Source organism: Macaca thibetana, chromosome 3 (genome assembly GCF_024542745.1).
Source record: "Macaca thibetana thibetana isolate TM-01 chromosome 3, ASM2454274v1, whole genome shotgun sequence".
Lineage (NCBI taxonomy): Eukaryota > Metazoa > Chordata > Mammalia > Primates > Cercopithecidae > Macaca > Macaca thibetana.
In genome coordinates, this window is record NC_065580.1 from 42,104,645 (window position 1) to 42,124,132 (window position 19,488).

The following is a 19,488-nucleotide window of genomic DNA, read 5'->3' on the forward strand; positions in this document are numbered from 1 at the left end:
GAGAAGGCTTCTCAGGAGGTGGCATTTGATTTGGATAGTGATTTGGACAGATGAATAAGGGAAAAGGGAGACTTGTAGGCAGAGTGTCATGAGAAACACGGCATGCTCAAGAAATAAAAATTGGCTTCATGTGACTAGAAAATAGGACATATGGGAAAGGGACTGGATTGTGACAGAAGCCAAAGTTGGCTAGCAGCTCATGCTGTGCTAAGGAATCCGAACCTGGGTCTTATCTTCAGTGGAATGGGAACCAATGATACCTTTTAAGCAGAGGAGTGATGTGATCAGATCTAGTTAGACACGAGATTCTGCCATTATCGTGGAAGAAAATGAATCTATTCACTGAGGTTTGAGAAACTATGGACAAGGAAGCTATAGCATCAGGTTGGGAACACTGACCTAAGTGACTGTTGGTTAAGTCAAATGTGAAAAGCCCGGCACAGTGGCTCACGCCTGTAGTCCCAGCACTTTGGGAGGCCAAGGCGGGCAGATCACTTGAGCCCAGGAGTTTGAGACCAGCCTAGACAACATAGCGAAACCCCATCTCTACAAAAGGTACAAAAATTAGCTAGGCATGGTGGTGCACACCTGTGGTCTCAGCTACTTGCTAGGCTGAGAAGTAGGAGGATCACCCGAGCGTAAGAGGTGAAGCCTGCAGCAAGCTGAGATCATGCCACTGCACTCCAGCCTGGGTGACAGGGCAAAACTCTCACATGAAAAAAAAAAAGAGGGTAAAATTCATAAGATAAGCATTTCCTTTCCCTAGGATATTTATACCCTCCTTCTCTGATACAGGTTGTCAACTCCATGGGAGAACTGCATTTTTCTCTGAAGCCTAATGTTTAAATAACAGCATTCTTACTCTCTTAGCATGAGTAACAATAATAATTTAGTAAGAGCGAGCAAATAATATTGCAAGCTGAAGGAAATTCCATACCTGAGACACTTTGCCTATTAGAATCGGAGTCCCCGTTACTGGAATTAGAATTGTTGGAAGAGTTGTTGTCAACCCCTCCCAGAAGGGGGCGCAAGTGGCTTACTGAGACTTGTTCAATGAATGAAGTTCCATACTTGCGAAAATACCACCATTCAAATATCTAAAACAGAAAAATAAGCGTGTTTATGGTCCCTGTTATCATTTATGACTTCTGTACACATGCCCACAAAACATGTTACATTTACTAATTCTATCCACCTTAAGTACATTTTATTTCAAAAACTGTTTATTCTAAAAATTAGTTTTTAGTAAAATTAATAATAACATTTAAAATTCTCAGTGTGGTTTTCTCTGCTTAATACTGGTTTCAAAAAACTATAATATCAATCATGGATAAAAGAACACTGTTAAGAACTGCTCAATATAATTTTTCTCCAAATTTGTATATAATATTCAAATAACAAAATCACCATAGATGAAAGACAATTCCAGAAATTTATATAAATAACTCAGTTTTTGAAATATGGCTTATGAAATATTCCAGTTCTTTGCACTTTATATTCTGATAAAAACCATACCTGTGTAAAATGCTTACGAGCAAAATCGGGGAGGGGAGGTGGCAGAGGTGTTTGGTAAGACCTCCTTAAGGAGATACTGGTTTTACAGAACAAAAGAATGAGATGTATCCCATTTCCCACATGGATAGCACCCAGCCACTGAGGTTCAGCATTATCCCACTTGCAGAGAAGTGCTTTATAAACACAAGCATCTGTTGTACACCATTAATGTTTACTAGTTCACAAGCCTACTAATTGTTATGTACTGTGAATTACAAAAGGGAAAAGAAATAACTTTCAGTAACGAAAGAACAATGATGCTTATATGATTAGACTGAAGTCAGGACTTCCTAAGCACTGGAAAAGCAGTGACCTCCCCCAACACTTCTTACCTGGGCTCTCTGCCTCTCTACAGTGAACACTTCCTACCACTGCTCAAAGTGGCTCTCTCCCACATCTTTTTCTCTCCTCCCTGATTGGGGGTTTCCTTAGGCAGTCACAAATCATTCCACAGAAGAAATTTAAGAATCAATCATATCCCAGAGTCTCATAGGATAGCTACATTTTTATAACATAAAATGTGCAATTAACATAGAATTACTTTTATCCTTACTTATTCCATAAAAACAAGATTATCTACTCTGGAATGGACTTTGGGCTATAATTTTAAAACTGATGTTTTCTCTCTTTTGTTCTATTAAAGATTTCTAAAAAGATATAAGGAACATTTATGAACGACCAGAAGGAAGTATCAATCCAATGAAACGTTTCCAATCCTATAACAGGACACCTTGATTTAATCCCAGGGAGTTACTCTTTTTGACTATAGGTTGAGTAGCCCTTAAATGAAATGCCTGGAACCAGAAATGTTTTGGATTTTGAGTATTTTTAGATTTTGGAATATGTGTATCACACTGGTTGAGCATCCCTAATCCAAAAATCCAAAATCCAAAATGCTCCAATGAGCACGTCCTTTGAGTGTCATGTCAGCACTCAAAAAGTTTCAGATTTTGGAGCACTTAAGATTTCGGATTTTCAGATTTTAAAGTGCTCAACCTATCGTGAATTATCACATGTTAAAACATCCAAGTATTTTCTCTGGGCAGAGAGGGGAGAATATACTAGAAAGTTAAGAAGGGACAAGACTAATCTGTAACATTTGGAATGACTAGGAATGGGATTTTGCATAAAGGAAGAAAGTTCAGGAATGATAAATTTACACACCATGGATCTAGAAGGGAGTCTAGAAGGGATCTAGAAGGTGAGTTATTATCTGAACATTAGTTTCTTCAACTGTAAGTGGAAATCGTATTTATTGTTTATCTCAAGGGTCCTCAATTTTCATACTAACCCCATGTAAAACACCTAAGTCAGTGCCTGCTGCAGTTGGTTGTCAAAAGTAATAGCAAAGCTGCCATTTATTATGTTAACGATGCACATCCCTTCCACGGGCAGCACACCTCACATGCTACCATGAGGCATCCCTCTTTATGCCAGTCTACAATTCAGGTTAGTACAGCATTTTGCCTGTTACTAGACCGTTGGTAGAAAGTACCGGAAATCATCATGACAAAGGGTACTGCTCACTGTACAGTCCTGACCACTAAACAAGGCTCTCAATAGATTCATGGCTTTGCCTTTATTAGAAGAGAAGACTCCAAAGGACCCAGAAAATTATTTGCCCCAAGTCATTTTTCTGCTTTCCATATTGTGCTGCTGGAGCACCTGCCAGTCCTAAGTTCACTGATTCCATCACACAGCACTACATGTTCCACACCAACCATAAGCAGTGCTCCAGGATTACAGACTTGGCCCCTGCCACTACAAGTCTATGTCACAGATCCATAATACCTCTCACAGGCTCCTGACATGCCTGTACCCATCACACACACACAAACCCTGGCTTTCTTCAGATTTCTCAGTTCTTCCAGCAGAACCATAAAGTGTCAGTGCTACAAAGGACCTTAAAGGTCTACATAGAGTCCACTTACAGCTGCAGAATGAGAACTACCCATCAACGTAGAATGACCTGACCAAAGTCTCATAGCTAATTAAATAGTCACTCAGCCAGAAGCCCCTGCTCTCTGTCACTATCTTACCAAGGCCCTGTAACAAGGCTTTTTATAGCTCCCTTGCTTCATGTAAACAGACAGATGTAGCCTATCATTCCTTTTTTCAAATCTTTACTTCCAAGTGCCCTCTGACACTGTCCCTTTGCGCTTTCCTAGTTATAAAAACCAATCCAGAAGTAGTCTATCAACTGGGACCAGATTACTCATCCTAAGGTAAAAATGACTTGTATTAACTGGACATTTGCTTTGTAATAGGTGATAGACCTTCGACCCAGTATTTCTAATGCAGTAATAACAGACCTCAGTGAAGACTGGGTTATTCATGCAGCTGTTCGGGGAGGAAAAGGAGGGCCTTCTCAGGTCTGTCATATCCCTGCAATATTACAGCCCCTGTGTGTACAGAGAACACAAGTACAAAAAATGGACCTCTGCTGTGTACAAGGGACACTAGAATAAAAAAGGACCCTGTCCTTCTAATAAATATTGAATGAACAACTAGTAAAGAAAGAAGGGAATAACTCAAAACCTTCTGAAACTTCAAACATAGTGTCCTCATCTAGGGTCTTAACATTAAAATCTTTCCCTTATTCTGAATCATGTCAGGCTTTAGGCGATTACCTCACAGTATTTTAAAAGAGCTGCAGAGATCCAAATGGGCAGATGGTGTTATTTAATGCGCACATATTCGGTGTCACTTTGAATTCTTTTCCCTGGTGCATACCTACAATGTAAACAGCAGAGCTCTCATAAACAAATTTAGATTTTAAAAGTACTTCTTGGACATGCTAGTAGCTCAGTGGGCCTGTCACAGTGGAACAAAACAGTTTTTAGTCTGACAGATCACCAAAAAATTAAAATACAAATATGCATTTCATAGTTTTAAAAACCTCTCCTGTGCTTTTTTCCTATTCATGCTCTTCCCCTAAGAAGGTCAGGTAAGATGAGAATAAAAAGTATCAAGCGGGTTTGGGATTTAGGAAGTCAACAGGGACCTTACCATTTAGTTTAAAGGCAAAACCCCTTTAAACTAGATAGCTGGGCTATGCGACCTTGGTTGCTTTTCTTGATTCCTTGGGGATTAGTTTTCTAATGTGTAAAATAAGATTATTGTAAGCATTCAGTTAATGTTGGACAGAGAGACGGAGAGAGAAAGGGAGGGATGACTAGAAGACTGAATGGAAGGATAGTTGGAAGGTTGACTGGATGGATGATAAGGGCTGGTCTGGTTGATGTAATGGGAGATTGTCTAAATAAACAACAGGATCAATAAAAGATTTTGTGTTCATTTTGTTTTTTATGAAAAAGAGAGGCTCACACATATTTGTGCTAGGGGAAAAGAATCCAGTGGAAAGAGAGAAACTGATGGTGGGAAACAGTACAAATTACCCAGAGACATGATGCCAAGTAGGAAGCATATCTATTCTGCCTTTTAAAAGTAACCCACCGGCCGGGTGCAGTGGCTCACGCCTGTAATCCCAGCACTCTGGGAGGCCGAGGTGGGCGGATCACCTGAGGTGAGGAGTTCGAGACCAGCCTGGCCAACATGGTGAAACCCCATCTCCACAAAAATACAAAAATTAGCCAGGCATGGTGGTGGGCACCTGTCATCCCAGCTACTCGGGAGGCTGAGGCAGGAGAATTGCTTGAACCCAGGAGGCGGAGGTTGCAATGAGCCGAGATCGCGGCAGTGCACTTCAGCCTGGGTAACAGAGTGAGACACCGTCACAAAAAAACAACAAAAAAAACCAACCACTTCTTGCTCTAAGATAGGAAGAAAGAGAAAGAATGAACAGGGGGAGACATTCTATTTTGGAAAGTAGAGTGTGTTATGAGCTGTTTCCCAGGCTAGAAGGCAATAACCGGATAAAAACTGGGTGACACTGATCTCAGTGGAGATGCAGGGAAGGTTTATTTTCTGGGAATAAGGGAGGTGGGGACGGAATTGGGAATGAGGGCTGAGGAAGTGGTTTGGACCTATATCTTGCAAGGCAGAAGGGCCAGAAGCTATACTCGAGGCCCATATCATATTTAAAACAAAGATACTTTGGCAAGGACCCAGTTACCAATGCCCAGTGAGTTCCTTCATTATTATTTGACAGAAGCAGAGAGGATAGCCAAGGAGTACTGGGGCTGGGAGCAGAGACCCAGGTTTCCAGCTGCCCTAAGCTTCAAACTTGTCTCATGTTTACCTGCAGGGAACAAAAATCTGGCAAAGGAACAATAAACAAGGCCCTTCCATCAATCTTGCAGACCTAAAAGCCTTTGCTCAAGATGCCTAGATTCTTCCTATCCAATAAGTCCTCCTCTTCTTTTGAATTGCATATTCTGTATATAAAACACTTCATGCGTCAGGAATTTCCCTATGCCCTATTATCACACTCAAAAATGCCTCCAGATTTCCACACAGCAAAAGCATAGTAATTCCACACCAACGCCATTAAACCTGTGGGAAATCGAAAGATGTCAAAGCTTGAAATTGGCTAAGTGCTTGTTAAGAATTACAATGATGTCACAGGAGGATAGATACAGTGATGGTAGAGGCTGAAGAAGGAATATGAAACTTTATGGCAGTCTACTCCTAGATAGAAAGATTGCCAAACCAACACCTGCTCTAAGTCTTCAAAAATATATCTGGTGGTAAACAGTTTTTTTTTTTTGTTTGTTTTTTTGTTTTTTTTTTTTTTTTTGGCAAAAGGGGATTATCTGGGCTTAAGAAGATAAACCTAGGCAGTTGGCATGTGTTACAGTAATACCTGTAACATTTTTAGTTTCTTTTTTGATCCTAAAGTATATTCTTTTTACCATATTGACTCTTACAAAGTCCTTCCTAATTCCTTATGACAGATAAAACTTTTTTTTTTTTTTTTTACATTCTTGGTTTCTGTATATTTTGTTTAGGAATATGGAATAGCAACCGAGTGGGTCTTGGCCTCCTGCTTCCTAGATCTCAGTCAATCCCTCCTCAGCCACCTGTTCCCCTAAACAGTTGCAGGGGCCATGTAAACTGGCATCCTGCCCTTCCACCTGCCTTTCTGGCCACCTGTTGCCAAGACTTTAAGAAAACACAGGGAAGTAAGGCTCTCTTCAAGGTCAACAGCCAATGGTCCATCCCCACCTCAGTGTCTCTAAGTTCACAGGACGAGATTTTCCACCGCAGCATTAACTACTGTGGCCTAAAAGGGAGGGTAACTCTCCTGAGCAAAAAGCCATGGAGACCACTGAGAATTGGGAAAAGCCAGCCTGTGTCATTCACCCCAAGTCCTGCCAGCTATCCTCCAGGTCCCTCCTCTAGAGATTCTAATTCAGTTAGTCTGGGTGGTGCTTGGAATGTATCATTTTAAACAAGTTCCCAGATAATTCTGACGCAGGCAGTTAATTCATTCATTCCTTGGATCTTATGTGCATTTGACAAATATTTTCTAAGTATTTATGCTGGCATTTTGTATACAGTAGTACACAAAAACACAGATATGGTTCCTGCCTTTGTGATGCTTCTATTCTAAAGAGAAAGAAGACAATAAATGATCACACAAATAAAATATAAATGTGCTAAGTACTGGTCTATGTTCTAGGCTGGACAAATCTGGACTAACCCACGGCCAATTGGAAAAAGAAAAAATGTTTCCTCCAAAGAAGGTTGCAGTCTTCCTCCTCCCTCTTTCTTTTCCTTTTTCTTTTCTCTTTCCCTCTCCCCACTCTCTCTTTCTTATCTACCTGACCCACTTCTGTGTGTCTGTTAAAATGAAAATATCAACCGTTACACCCTGCTGCTATCCACCTTCCCAGGCAAACCTTAGGAGAGGCAGAATGATGCTAGGGCAGAGTGGTGGAAATTTAAATTCTAGTCTTCACTCCATCCTTACCTAGCAAAGTTTCCTAGGTAAGTCACAAGTTTTCTGAATGCCTAGTCCTTAGGTCTTCACTGATTTAAAGTGGATTGCTTCTGAGCATTCTTGCTCAGCACTGCAACTACATGACTTTCAAGTCTCTCAATTTGTGCTGAAATGTAAGCTGAAAAAGCCAAAATGGCAGTTTTGTCCCTTTATCCGCCATTAGTTCATTCACCTTCTTCACCTTTGCCATAGCTTATCATTAATCTGTTCTACCCAAATGCTCATGTCCACAATCAGTCCACGACAGGTATCAACTACTTTCTTTGCCTGACACGGGGTCTCCTGCAGAAGATCATTTACTTCCGTGGTGAACACAAGAAGCTGTAATCTGACAAGGTTAAATGAGCCTGTTTCCTCTCATTGTCTGCAGGCTCCCCAGCCATCTGGCCCTCACAGCATATCTCTCATTCTTTATTCTAGAGTCAAGAGGCAAGGTGCTTCAGAGATGACACAGCTTGACAGAGATGATGTGCTACTTCCCACCCCAACCCCCCAAGAGCCCTTGTAATCAAGTTTCCCTGCGTCTTTTTCCACTCTTTGTTCCAGAATCACCATCATTTTGGGTGATCCATATGCCTATCAATTAAAGTGCTACCTGAAGTGCAGTTCAAGTTCTTGAGATGGATGAAAAGGGGGTGAAAGGAGACACAGCAATCTTCAATTCCGCTCTCTTACTTTTGAATAAGAGGAGAAGGAAGGCAAGGTCAGAGAACTGGGTTTGAATCTCATGATTTAACTGCTATATAATCTTGGCCAAATTATTTAAACTTTGTGTCTGTTTATACTTAGCAATATAAAGACACTGGTCATACCTACCACTCAGAATTTCAATCAGAATTAAATGAAATAATATATGCAAAGTGCTTAATATAGTACACCTGGCATGGAGTGGTAACTCAATAAACAGATCTTTTGTTATAACTCATTCCTATTCAATTGTCATCTGCTACCACTTTCCCAAAAACACACTTCTTTTACATTTAATCCATGAACTAATTATTTTATTTATCATTCTGATTTTCTCCATTTCCTGTTCTTGATTCTGACTTTTAAAAATTATGCTCTGGATGCCTCTTAAAAATATCTCTGTTTTATACACACACACACACACACACACACACACACATATATGTACATGTTTATCTATATACATATACACACATATACATATCCTCTATCCTATTAAAATGTGTATTGATCCCTGTATCCAATGAAATACATACACACACATTTTAATAGGTATATAGGAATCTATGTATAAATGTCAATGCAACATATAGAATTTTATGCATTCTATCACATTTTGAGATAATTAAGGCAAGCATTTTCTGCACATATCCACCTTCCACTCCCAAAAGCGAAGCAAAATCCAGAGATTTTCTACACTGAAATAAACACTGCCTGCAGAGGCTGGGCATGTCTTTGCTAGCAGATAAAAGACTAACTTGGCAGGTCTACACTGTGATGACAGGTGCAGTTCTTGTGGATGGAACTGGACTGGGATGGGAAGTCTTGTGCCAAGCAGACAGAGGGGTATCTTGAAATTCAGCAAGGGAAAAAGCTGGATGGATGGATACAGGCACAGGAACTAAAAGGGAAGAGTGAGCTAGATGGTATAACAAAGTCATTGCTAGCTTTCAACTTGTGAACTAAGAAGTATTAGGGATATCTCATAAAATATACACCTGTTTATTTTTAAACACATTGTATATTTTTTCAGTTAACTGACTTTTTCTTTACAGAGGAAATACCAGGGTTTTTGTTTGTTTTTAGCTCTCTTTTCCAAAGAAATTCAATTTAATTTGATAATTTCAGTCTCCAGCATAGAAACTGTGAGGCCCCCAAATAATCAATTTCCCCAGGGTCAGCCCTATACTTTAAATGTCCACGGTAGGCTCTTAGAACATTCTTAGGGGAGATCAGTTAGGTAATTGTCTCCCTAGGGCCAGGAAGCAAACTGCTAAGCACTTCCATGCACACAGCTATTTTGCAGGGCACCTGATCCTTTACCTCAATGCCACCTCTCCCTGAAATGCACTCAGCAGAAAAGGATAGTGGCTGAATAGAAACCTTACCCTGGGTTCATTTCGAGGTCTGGCAAAGCTGAGTCCCTAAATGCTAGGCATGTCAACAAGCTCTAAAGCAGGAGCCTAAAGCTGTACACACTGTAGTTACTTAGCTCTCACTACAGACCAGCATTTTGAGAGAGACCTTTCAAAATTTTCCTACAGGAGAGGTTTTCCTTTGCTCAAAGTTTCCTATTAGTCGGAAGTATCCTCTGCTTCCTGAGAATGCTGCAAGGCAAATGTACCATAAGATAGCCCAGCAATGATCATCTGGCTCAGCAGGGGCACAGAAAACCGCACCGGCCCAGATCTGCAAAGGTGGCCATGCTCTAGGGAAATCCCTTTATTGCTGTTGGGGCTTCACCATCTTTGAGTTAAAAAAGGAAACAAAGATTAGGCCTAGCTTACCAGAGTGAAAGGAAACAACCCACACTGAGGTAATTAATTTATAGCCTGTGAATCTACACCAAGCTACTGCTAGAATAAAGTCCAGACCTACCATTCGTACAGCAGGCTAGAAAAACGGCTGACCACGGAGGCAGTGAAATGAGTGACAGAGTGCAGGCTGTCTGCACAAGATGGCCTGGGTTCCAAGCCTGCTCCTCCATTGCTAGCTGTGTGACCTAAGGCAGGTTACTAACTGGCCTATTCTACCTACTGAGGCTATGCGTAAGTAAAAAGGAAACAATCAAGCAATGACCTTGTTGTACTGTGGGGAAGAGTAAATGAGTTAGCACGCAAAGTGCTTTAGATCAGTGCCTGACATCATCTAAGTAGGTAACAGTTTCCAGTGACCTTCCCCTGAGAGGAGGAATGTACAAACAAAAGCCTACCTTTCAGCATCAGAGTGAATTACTGGTTTCAGTGTGAAATGGTATCCAGAAAAGTTCTTTTTTCCTATTTGTTCACTTAAAAAGTATTTCCAAGATGTTTTGAATGAAAATGTTAAAATATTATTGTAAATGTAAATGATAGTTATCCGAGGGAGACTTGTAAAGAAGACTTCCCCTTCTCCCCCCACAAAACATATATGCTAAAAGATTGCCATGTTGTGGGCACATATTTAGTAAGAATTTACCAAGCATTTTCCCAGTCTGAAGTTGCTTCACTCTATTTAGGAATATTAAGGTAGGTTTTTAATCATAAAGGGATGCCGGATTTTGTCAGATGCTTTTTCTGTATCTACTGAGATGATCATGTGATTTTTGTTTTTAATTCTGTTCATGTGGTGTATCACATTTATTTACTTGCGTATGTTAAACCATCCCTGCACCCCTGGTATGAAACCCACTTGATCATGGTGAATTATCTTTTTGGACATGCTGTTGGATTCAGTTAGCTAATATTTTACTGAGGATTTTTGTATCTATGTTCATCAGAGATATTGATCTGTAGTTTTATTTTTTTGTTATATTGTTTCCTGGTTTGGGTATTAGCGTGATACTGGCTTCACAGAATAATTTAGGGAAGATTCCCTCTTTATCTTTTGGAATAGGGTCAACAGGATTGGTACCAATTCTTCTTTGAATGTCTGATAGAATTCAGCTGTGAGTCTGTCTGGTCCTGGACTTTTTTTGTTGTTGGTAACTTTTTAATTACCATTTCAATCTCGCTGCTTGTTATTGGTCTATTCAGACTTTCTATTTCTTCCTGGTTTAATTTAGGATGGTTGTATATTTCCAGGAATTCATCCATCTCCTCTAGGTTTTCTAGTTTATGCGTGTAAAAGTGTTCAAAGTAGCCTTGAATTATCTTTTGTATTTCTGTGGTATCGGTTGTAATATCTCCTACTTCGTTTCTAATTGAGCTTATATGGATCTTCTCTCTTCTTTTCTTGCTTAATCTCACTAATGGTCTATCAATCTTATTTATCTCTTCAAAAGAATCGGCATAGAAGGGACATACCTTAAGGTAATAAAAGCCATCTCTGACAAACCCACAGCCAACATTATACTGAATGAGGAAAAGTTGAAAGCATTTCCCCTGAGAACAGGAAAAAGACAAGGATGCCCACTTTCACCACTTCTATTCAACATAGTACTGGAAATTCTAGCCACAGCAATCAGACAAGAGAAAAAAATAAAGGGCATTCAAATCGGTAAAGAGGAAGTCAAACTGTCACTGTTTGCTGATGACATTATCATATACCTGGAAAACCCTAAAGACTTATCCAAAAAGCTCCCAGGACTGGTAAATGAATTCAGCAAAGTTTTATGATACAAAATTAATGTACACAAATCAGTAGCCCTGCTATACACCAACAGCAACCAAGCTGAGAATCAAATGAAGAAATCAACCATTTTTACAGTAGCTATAAAAAAAAAACTTAGGAATACACTTAACCAAGGAGGTGAAAAACCTCTACAAGGAAAACTACAAAACACTGCTGAAAGAAATCACAGACGACACAAACAAATGGAAACACATCCCATGCTCACAGATGGGTAGAATCAACATTGAGAAAATGACCATACTGCCGAAAGCAATCTACAAATTCAATGCAATTCCCATTAAAATATCACCATCATTATTCACAGAACTGGAAAAAAACAACCAAAAAATTCATATGGAACCTAAAAAGAGCCTGCATAGCCAAAGCAAAACTAAGCAAAAAGAAAAAATCTGGAGATATCACATTACCTGACTTCAAACTATACTGTAAGGCGACAGTCACCAAAACAGCATGGTACTAGTATAAAAACAGGCATACAGACCTGTGAAACAGAATAAAGAGTACAGAAATAAAGCCAAATAATTACAGTCAACTGATCTTGGACAAAGCACAACAAAAATATAAAGTGTGGAAAAGACACCCTATTCAACAAATAGTGCTGGGATAATTGGCAAGTCACATGTATACATAAGAATGAAACTAGATCCTCATCTCTCACCTTATACAAAAATCAACTCAAGATGGATCAAAGACTTAAATCTAAGACCTGATACCATAAAAGTTCTAGAAGATAACATTGGAAAAACCCTTGTAGACATCGGCTTAGGCAAAGACTTGATGACCAAGAAGCCAAAAGCAAGTGCAACAAAAACAAAGATAAATAGATGGGACTTAATTAAAGTAAAAAGCTTCTGCACAGCAAAAAAACAATCAGCAGAATTAACAGACAATCCACAGAGTAGCAGAAAATCTTCATAATATACACATCTGACAAAGGACTAATATCCAGAATCTACAAGGAATTCAAATAAATCAGCAAGAAAAAAAAAATCCCTTCAAAAAGTAGGCTAAAGGCTAGGTGCAGTGGCTCACATCTACAATCCCAGCACCTTGGGAGGCCGAGGCGGGTTGGTCACCTGAGGCCAGACCAGCCTGGCCAACATGGGGAAACCCTGTCTCTAATAAACACAAAAAATTAGCCAGGCATGGTGGCTTATGCCTGTAATCCCAGCTACTTGGGAGGCAGAGGCAGAATTGCTTTAACCCGGGAGGCAGAGGTTGCAGTGAGCCGAGATTGCGCCATTGCACTCCAGCCTGGGCAACAAGAGAGAAAACTCCGTCTCAAAAAAAAAAAAAAAGTGGGCTAAAGACAAGAATAGATAATCCTCAAAAGAAGATATACAAATGGCCAAAAAAAAAAACATGAAAAAAATGCTCAATATCACTAACGATCAGGGAAATGCAAATCAAAACCACAATGCAGTATCACTTTACTTCCTGTAAGAATGATTATAATAAAAAAGTTTAAAAATGGAATACTACTCCACCATAAAAAGGAATGAAATAATGGTATTTGTAGCAATCTGGATGGAATTGGAGATCATTATTCTAAGTGAAGTAACTCAGGAATGGAAAACCAAAAGTATGTTCTCACTCGTAAGTGGGAGCTAAGCTATGAGGACGCAAAGGCATAAGAATGATACAATGAACTTTGGAGACTCAGAGGAGGAAAGAGTGGGAAGGGAGTGAGGGATAAAAGACACAGTGTACACATTGGGTACCGTGTACACTGCTCGGGGGATGGATGCACCAAAATCTCAGAAATCACCACTAAAGAACTTATTCACCAAATACCACCTGTTTCCCAAAAACCTATTGAAATAAAAATTTAAAAATAAAAATAAACAAGCTTTGAAAGAAAAAAAAAGAATATTAAGGTAGGAACATGAAGACTTAGGTTCTAGGCCTGGCTTTGCTATAGACTAACCACATGAGCTTAGATAAAACATTTCCTTTTCTTTCTTCTGTTAGTCTCGATTTTCTCTTCTGAAAAATGAATGGCTTAGGGATGAATGACCAAAGTCCCATCACATCAACAATCCCTGCTTTTTAAAATTGATATATAATAGCTGTACATATTTTCAGGGTATATGTGATAATTTGACACCTTCCTGTAATATGTAAAGATCAAATCAGGGTCGTTGGAATATCTACTACCTTAAATTTATCTTTCTTTTCTTTGTGCTGGTAACATTCAAATTATTCTCTTCTGACTATTTTGAAGTATACAACAGATTGTTAACTATAGTCACCCTAGCAATCTGTCAAACATTAGGTCTTATTTATTCTATTTAACTGGTATATTTGTACCTATTAATCAATCTCAATCAGGCATGGTGGCTCACACCTGTAATCCCAGAACTTTGTGAGGCCGAGGGAAGAGTATTGCTTGAGCCCAGGAGTTCAATACCAGCCTAGGCAATATAGGGAGACCCCATCTCTACAAATAATATAAAAAATTAGCCAGACATGATGGCACGCACCTGTGGTCCCAGCTACTTGGGGGGCTGAGACAAAGGACTTGCCTGAGCCCAGGAGGTCAAGGTTACAATCAAATGTGCAGTGTGCAGTACACTGCAGCCTGCATGACCTTCCCAGCCTCTGGTAACCACCAATCTACTCTGTATCATTGAGATCTACTTTTTAAACTCCTATATATGAGTAAAAACATGCAATATATGTCTTTCTGTGCTTGGCTTATTTCACTTAACATAAGGACCTCCAGTTCCATCCATGTTGCTGCAAATAACAGAATTCCATTCTTTTTTATCACTGAAAAACATTCCATTGTGGAATACTCAAATTCCAAAGAGAATCATTTACAAATTAATCTCTGTTCCCTGATCCAATCATTCTCCCTAGTAATCATGTATTTCCCTCAACAAAATTCCTCTTTTCCCCCTCCCACAACTTGTTTCTCCACCATAACTTGTTTTGCCAGGATCCAAGACCCTAATCTTTCTGTAACCTCAAGATCATATATAAGCTTCTTAACCCCATTGAGATATTGGGCAATCACTCTGTAGTTCTCCTGTGCACGTTAATAATAAATTTCTTACGCCTTTTCTCTTATTAATCTGTCATTTGTCAGTTGATTTTTCTGTCAACCTTTCAAGGGTGAAGGGGAAGTTTTCTGTTCATCTCTACAATATATACCACATATTCTTTTCCCATTCATCAATTGATGGGTACTTACATTGATTCTAAATTTTGGCTATTAAGAATAGTGCTGCAATAAACATGGGACTGCAGGTATCTCTTTAATATACTGATTTCCTTTCTTTTGGATATATATCCAAGTAGTGGAATTGCTGGATCATATGCCATTTCAACTTCTAGCTTTTTGAGAAACATCCATCTGTTTTCCATAGTGGCTGTACTGATTTACAATCCCACCAACAGTGTACAAGAGTACCGCTTTCTCCACATCCTCACCAGCTTCTGTTATATCCAGTTTTTGTTTTGTTTTGTTTTTTGAGACGGAGTCTCACTCTGTTGTCCAGGCTAGAATGCAGTAGAACCATCTCAGCTCACTGCAACCTCTGCCCCCTGGGTTTAAGTGATTCTGCTGCCTCAGTCTCCTGAGCAGCTGGGACTACAGGCGTGTGCCACCACACCCGGCTAATTTTGTATTTTTAGTAGAGACAGGGTTTCACCATGTTAGCCAGGCTGGTCTTGAACTCCTGGCCTCAAGTGATCCTCCTGCCTCTGCCTCCCAAAGTGCTGTGATTGCAAGTGTGAGCCACTGCACCTACCATACCCTGTCTTCTTACAAAAATTTGCTGGGCATGGTGGCACATGCCTGTAGTCCCAGCTACTCTGGAGGCTGAGGCAAGAGAATCACTTGAAGCCATTCTAACTGTATTGAGATGATAGGTCATTGTGGTTTGGGTCTGCATTTCTCTGAGGATTAGCGATACTGAGCATTTTTTCATATACCTGTTGCCCATTTGCATGTCTTCTTTTGAGAAATGTTTATTCAGATCTTTGCCCATTTTATAATTAGATTATTTGGGGATTTGCTATTGAGTTATTTGAGCTCCTTATATATTCTGGTTATTAATCTCTTGTCAGATGAATAGCTTGCAAATATTTTCTCCCATTCTATGAGTTGTCTCTTCAGTTCATTGTTTCCTTTGCTGTGCAGGAGCTTTTTAGCTTGATATAATCCCATTTGTCTATTTCTGCTCTGGCTGCCTGTGCTTTGAGGTCTTTCCCAAAAAATCTTTACCCAGACTAACGTGCTGGAGCATTTCCCCAATGTTTTCTTTCACAAGTGTCATGGTTTCAGGTCTTAGATTTAAGTATTTAATTCATTTTTATTTGATTTTGCATATGGTGAGAGACAGAGTTCCAGCTTCGTTCTTAAACATATGGTTATTCAGTTTTTCCAGCACATTTACTGAAGAGACTGTCCATTCTCCAACATATGTTCTCAGTGCCTTTGTCCAAAATGAGTCGACTGTAAATGTGTGGATTTATGTCTGGGCTCTCTATTCTGTTCCATTGCTACATGTCTGTTTTTACGCCAGTACCATGCTGATTTGGTTACTATAACTTTGTAAAATATTTTGAAGTCAGGTAGTGTGATGCCTCCAGTTGTGTTCTTTTTGCTCAGGATTGCTCTGGTTATTCAGGGTCTTCTGTGGTTCCATAAAAATTTTAGATTTTTTTTTTCTATTTCTGTAAAGAATGTGATTGGTATTTTGATAGGGATTGCATTAAATGTGCAAATTTATTTGCAGAGTATTGTCGTTTTGATGATATTAATTCTTCCAGTCCATGAGCAAAAAATATCTTTCCATTTTTTGTATGTCCTCTTCAATTTTTTTCCATCAGGGTTTAATAGCTTTCCTTGTATACATCCTTCACTTTTTTTTATTAAATTAATTCCTAGGTATTTTACGCTCTTTGTAGCTATTGTAAATGGGATTGCTTTCTTGATTTCTTTTTCAGATTGTTCACTGTTAGCATATATGTTACTGATTTTTGTATGCTGATTTTGTATCCTGCAATGTTATTGAATTCATTTATCAATTCTAACCATTTTTGGTGGAGGCTTTAGGTTTTTCTAAATATAAAATCATGTTGTCTGCAAACAGGGCTCACTTGACTTCTTCCTTTTTCAGAGTTTTCTCTTCTATAACCTGTCTCACTGAAACTGATCTCCCCTTTTCATTACTTTCTCTCATTATCTTCTGTCTACTCTTTGCCCTCTCTAGATATCATGTAATTCTCAATATATTAATATAGTTTCTTACTTAGCTCTAAATAGTAAGTATATTGCCTCCTAATGAAAATCTTTTTTAATTAATAAAGTTAGAAACCTTTGGAGTGAGAGATTCATTCCCATACCCTCAGCACTTACCACAATTTTTTCTGTGGTTTTCTAGCAAAACAGTTTCTGCTGGCTTCCCTCCACCAAATCCTCTCTCAGATTATTTTCCTCTGCCCTCAATCCCCTAGATTGAAGAGATTATCTAAAGCCTTTCTCTTCTCCATTCATTGCTCTAGGTCAGACTCAAATATTTTTACTATTTCCCATTTGGACAATTTATGTTGTTCCTCAACAGGTTAAGTAGAAGTAAATTTTTGAGGTTGTTCTCTGAAGCAAAGAGTTCGTGCCCCGCCCCCCAACAAATGTGAAGACCAATGTAGGGCTGCTATATTCTTCTTTGCAAAGTAATAATAGTAAAATAGCACTACCATACACTATCACCATCATTTCAGAAGAACATTGTAACGTTAAAAAGTAAGAAGGACACAATCTCAGAATAAAATACAGTCCTTACATGGAATAAATTAGTGACCAGCTTTATAGCTTTATGGAGCCACTTTCTACAGGGTCTTTATTTTTCCCATGTCTCTAAAGAACAGGGAAAACTTCAGAGACACATACAGGTGAACTGATTAGTATTTAAGAGGTGACATGGTATAAATTATCACATATACCTTATTTCAACCAATTTTAAAGAGGAAGTTTAATATGCTTCCCCTCAACTTGGGTTGGTCTTTGCAGCCAGCATTGGGCTTTCTATTTGGATTTCCTCTTATCCAAAACAAACTTTTCATACCAGAAGTAGTTCTAGAGAAACAGAATTTTAAGGATAGATTTCTTTAGTTGGTTTTGGGGTTTCTGGAGTTGGCTGCTCAATATAGTTAGATCCAAAAACGCTAAGGACTCTACTTCTAATACTGTGGAGAACACTGACCGTCCTTGGCATGAATTGTTTAGAGAGTTACGCAAAATAAATGCATTTGATACTCCTGATTCACCACTCTTGAGAGGCAAAGAGTTTAGCAACTCTACACATAATACCTTTGACCATATGTGGAGAAGCAAGGAATATAATGAAGTTGGTTGGTTGCTCCTAAGTTCACTGGACAAGGTCATGAAAGAAAACAATGAACTCAGGGATTCTAACTCCTGGCTCCAGAAGCACATACTGAGCCTCGAATCTTCTAAGAGTGCCCTTAGTGAGAGTCTTAGCTCCTGTAGAGAAACAGCTGGAAATTGTGGAAAATCAGACACAAGCTCTTATCATGTGAGTGGCTGATGTGCAATGAAAGGTACATGCTCAGGCTCGTCAGGTGTCTACTGTTAAAGTGAGGGCATTAACTGGAAAAGAGTGGGACCCTGCAACTTGGAATGGAGATGTGTGGGAGGACGTTTAACATCAACTTTAAACATCTCATGCCACAAGTTTAGCAATCCATATGACACAGCAAAGCAAGATGAACCTGGATGTCCTCTGCACACAAAAAGATCCTCCCCACACTGCCATCATGCCTCTCCTCTGTTTGCAGGTTTCTGTTCCCGCATACATTTCTCCCACCTTTTTACTGTGGCTCCTTACAAGCTCAAGCTTCTGAAATCCACCATTATTCTAGGTCCATTGATGCTCTTTGCTCCACATGTTTGCGCCCTTCTCTAAAGCTTTTCTGTTTTTCTTCTGTCATCCATTTTTCTTAACATCAACTCTGTAAAATTTTTCTTATGCTTGTTTCTATAATAATTTAACCACAAGTATATGGGTACAGAGAAAAAAAGCTTTTCTAAAACCTCTTGCCTTAAAGGTCATTTAATTCTATTAGAGTAGTACCATTGAGTTTAGATGGTCCCCATTTGAGGCCACTAAAACTAACTACTTCAGGTGTTACGATTTAGCACATCTGCAACTGTTACAAAGATAAGGTAATAGAGCCATACAAATGATAATCATATTGCTTTTTGGCACGTTTGGGATTTTTTTAAAGGAAGCAACGCATAAATAAATGTAAATTTAGAAAGAAAAGAAGATGAAGGGGGGAAAAACCTTAGAATTGTCACAATCCATGTCAATACATTTTTTTTAAAAAGCTATATTTCTATTGATCTTGATTTTGCACAATATTCTATTTTGATGGTTTTATTTATTTATTTATTTTTGAGACAGAGTCTTGCTCTGTCACCCAGGCTGGAGTGCAATGGCGTGATCTCGGCTACTGCAATCTCTGCCTCCCAGATTCAACCCATTTTCCTGCCTCAGTCTCCGGGTAGCTGGGATTACAGGTATGCGCCACTACACCTGGCTAATTTTTGTGTATTTTTAGTAGAGATGGGTTTCACCATGCTGGCCAGGCTGGTCTCAAACTCCTAACCTCAAGTGATCCGCCCGCCTTCGCCTCCCAAAGTGCTGGGATTACAGATGTGAGCCACTGGCCCCATTTTGATGATTTTTAGTTGAACT

General features: G+C 39.2%; 1 protein-coding gene across 11 annotated transcripts in view; it reads right to left on the bottom strand.

Moving 5' to 3' along the window:
* ST7 (suppression of tumorigenicity 7) overlaps positions 1–19,488 on the bottom strand; it is a 279,749-nt gene that overhangs the window by 113,273 nt on the left and 146,988 nt on the right. For all 11 annotated transcript variants that reach the window (XM_050785116.1, XM_050785115.1, XM_050785120.1 and 8 more), the window contains exon 3: positions 938–1,097. In XM_050785116.1, the coding sequence (XP_050641073.1) occupies positions 938–1,097 (160 nt within the window). The remainder of the gene's footprint in view (positions 1–937; positions 1,098–19,488) is intronic.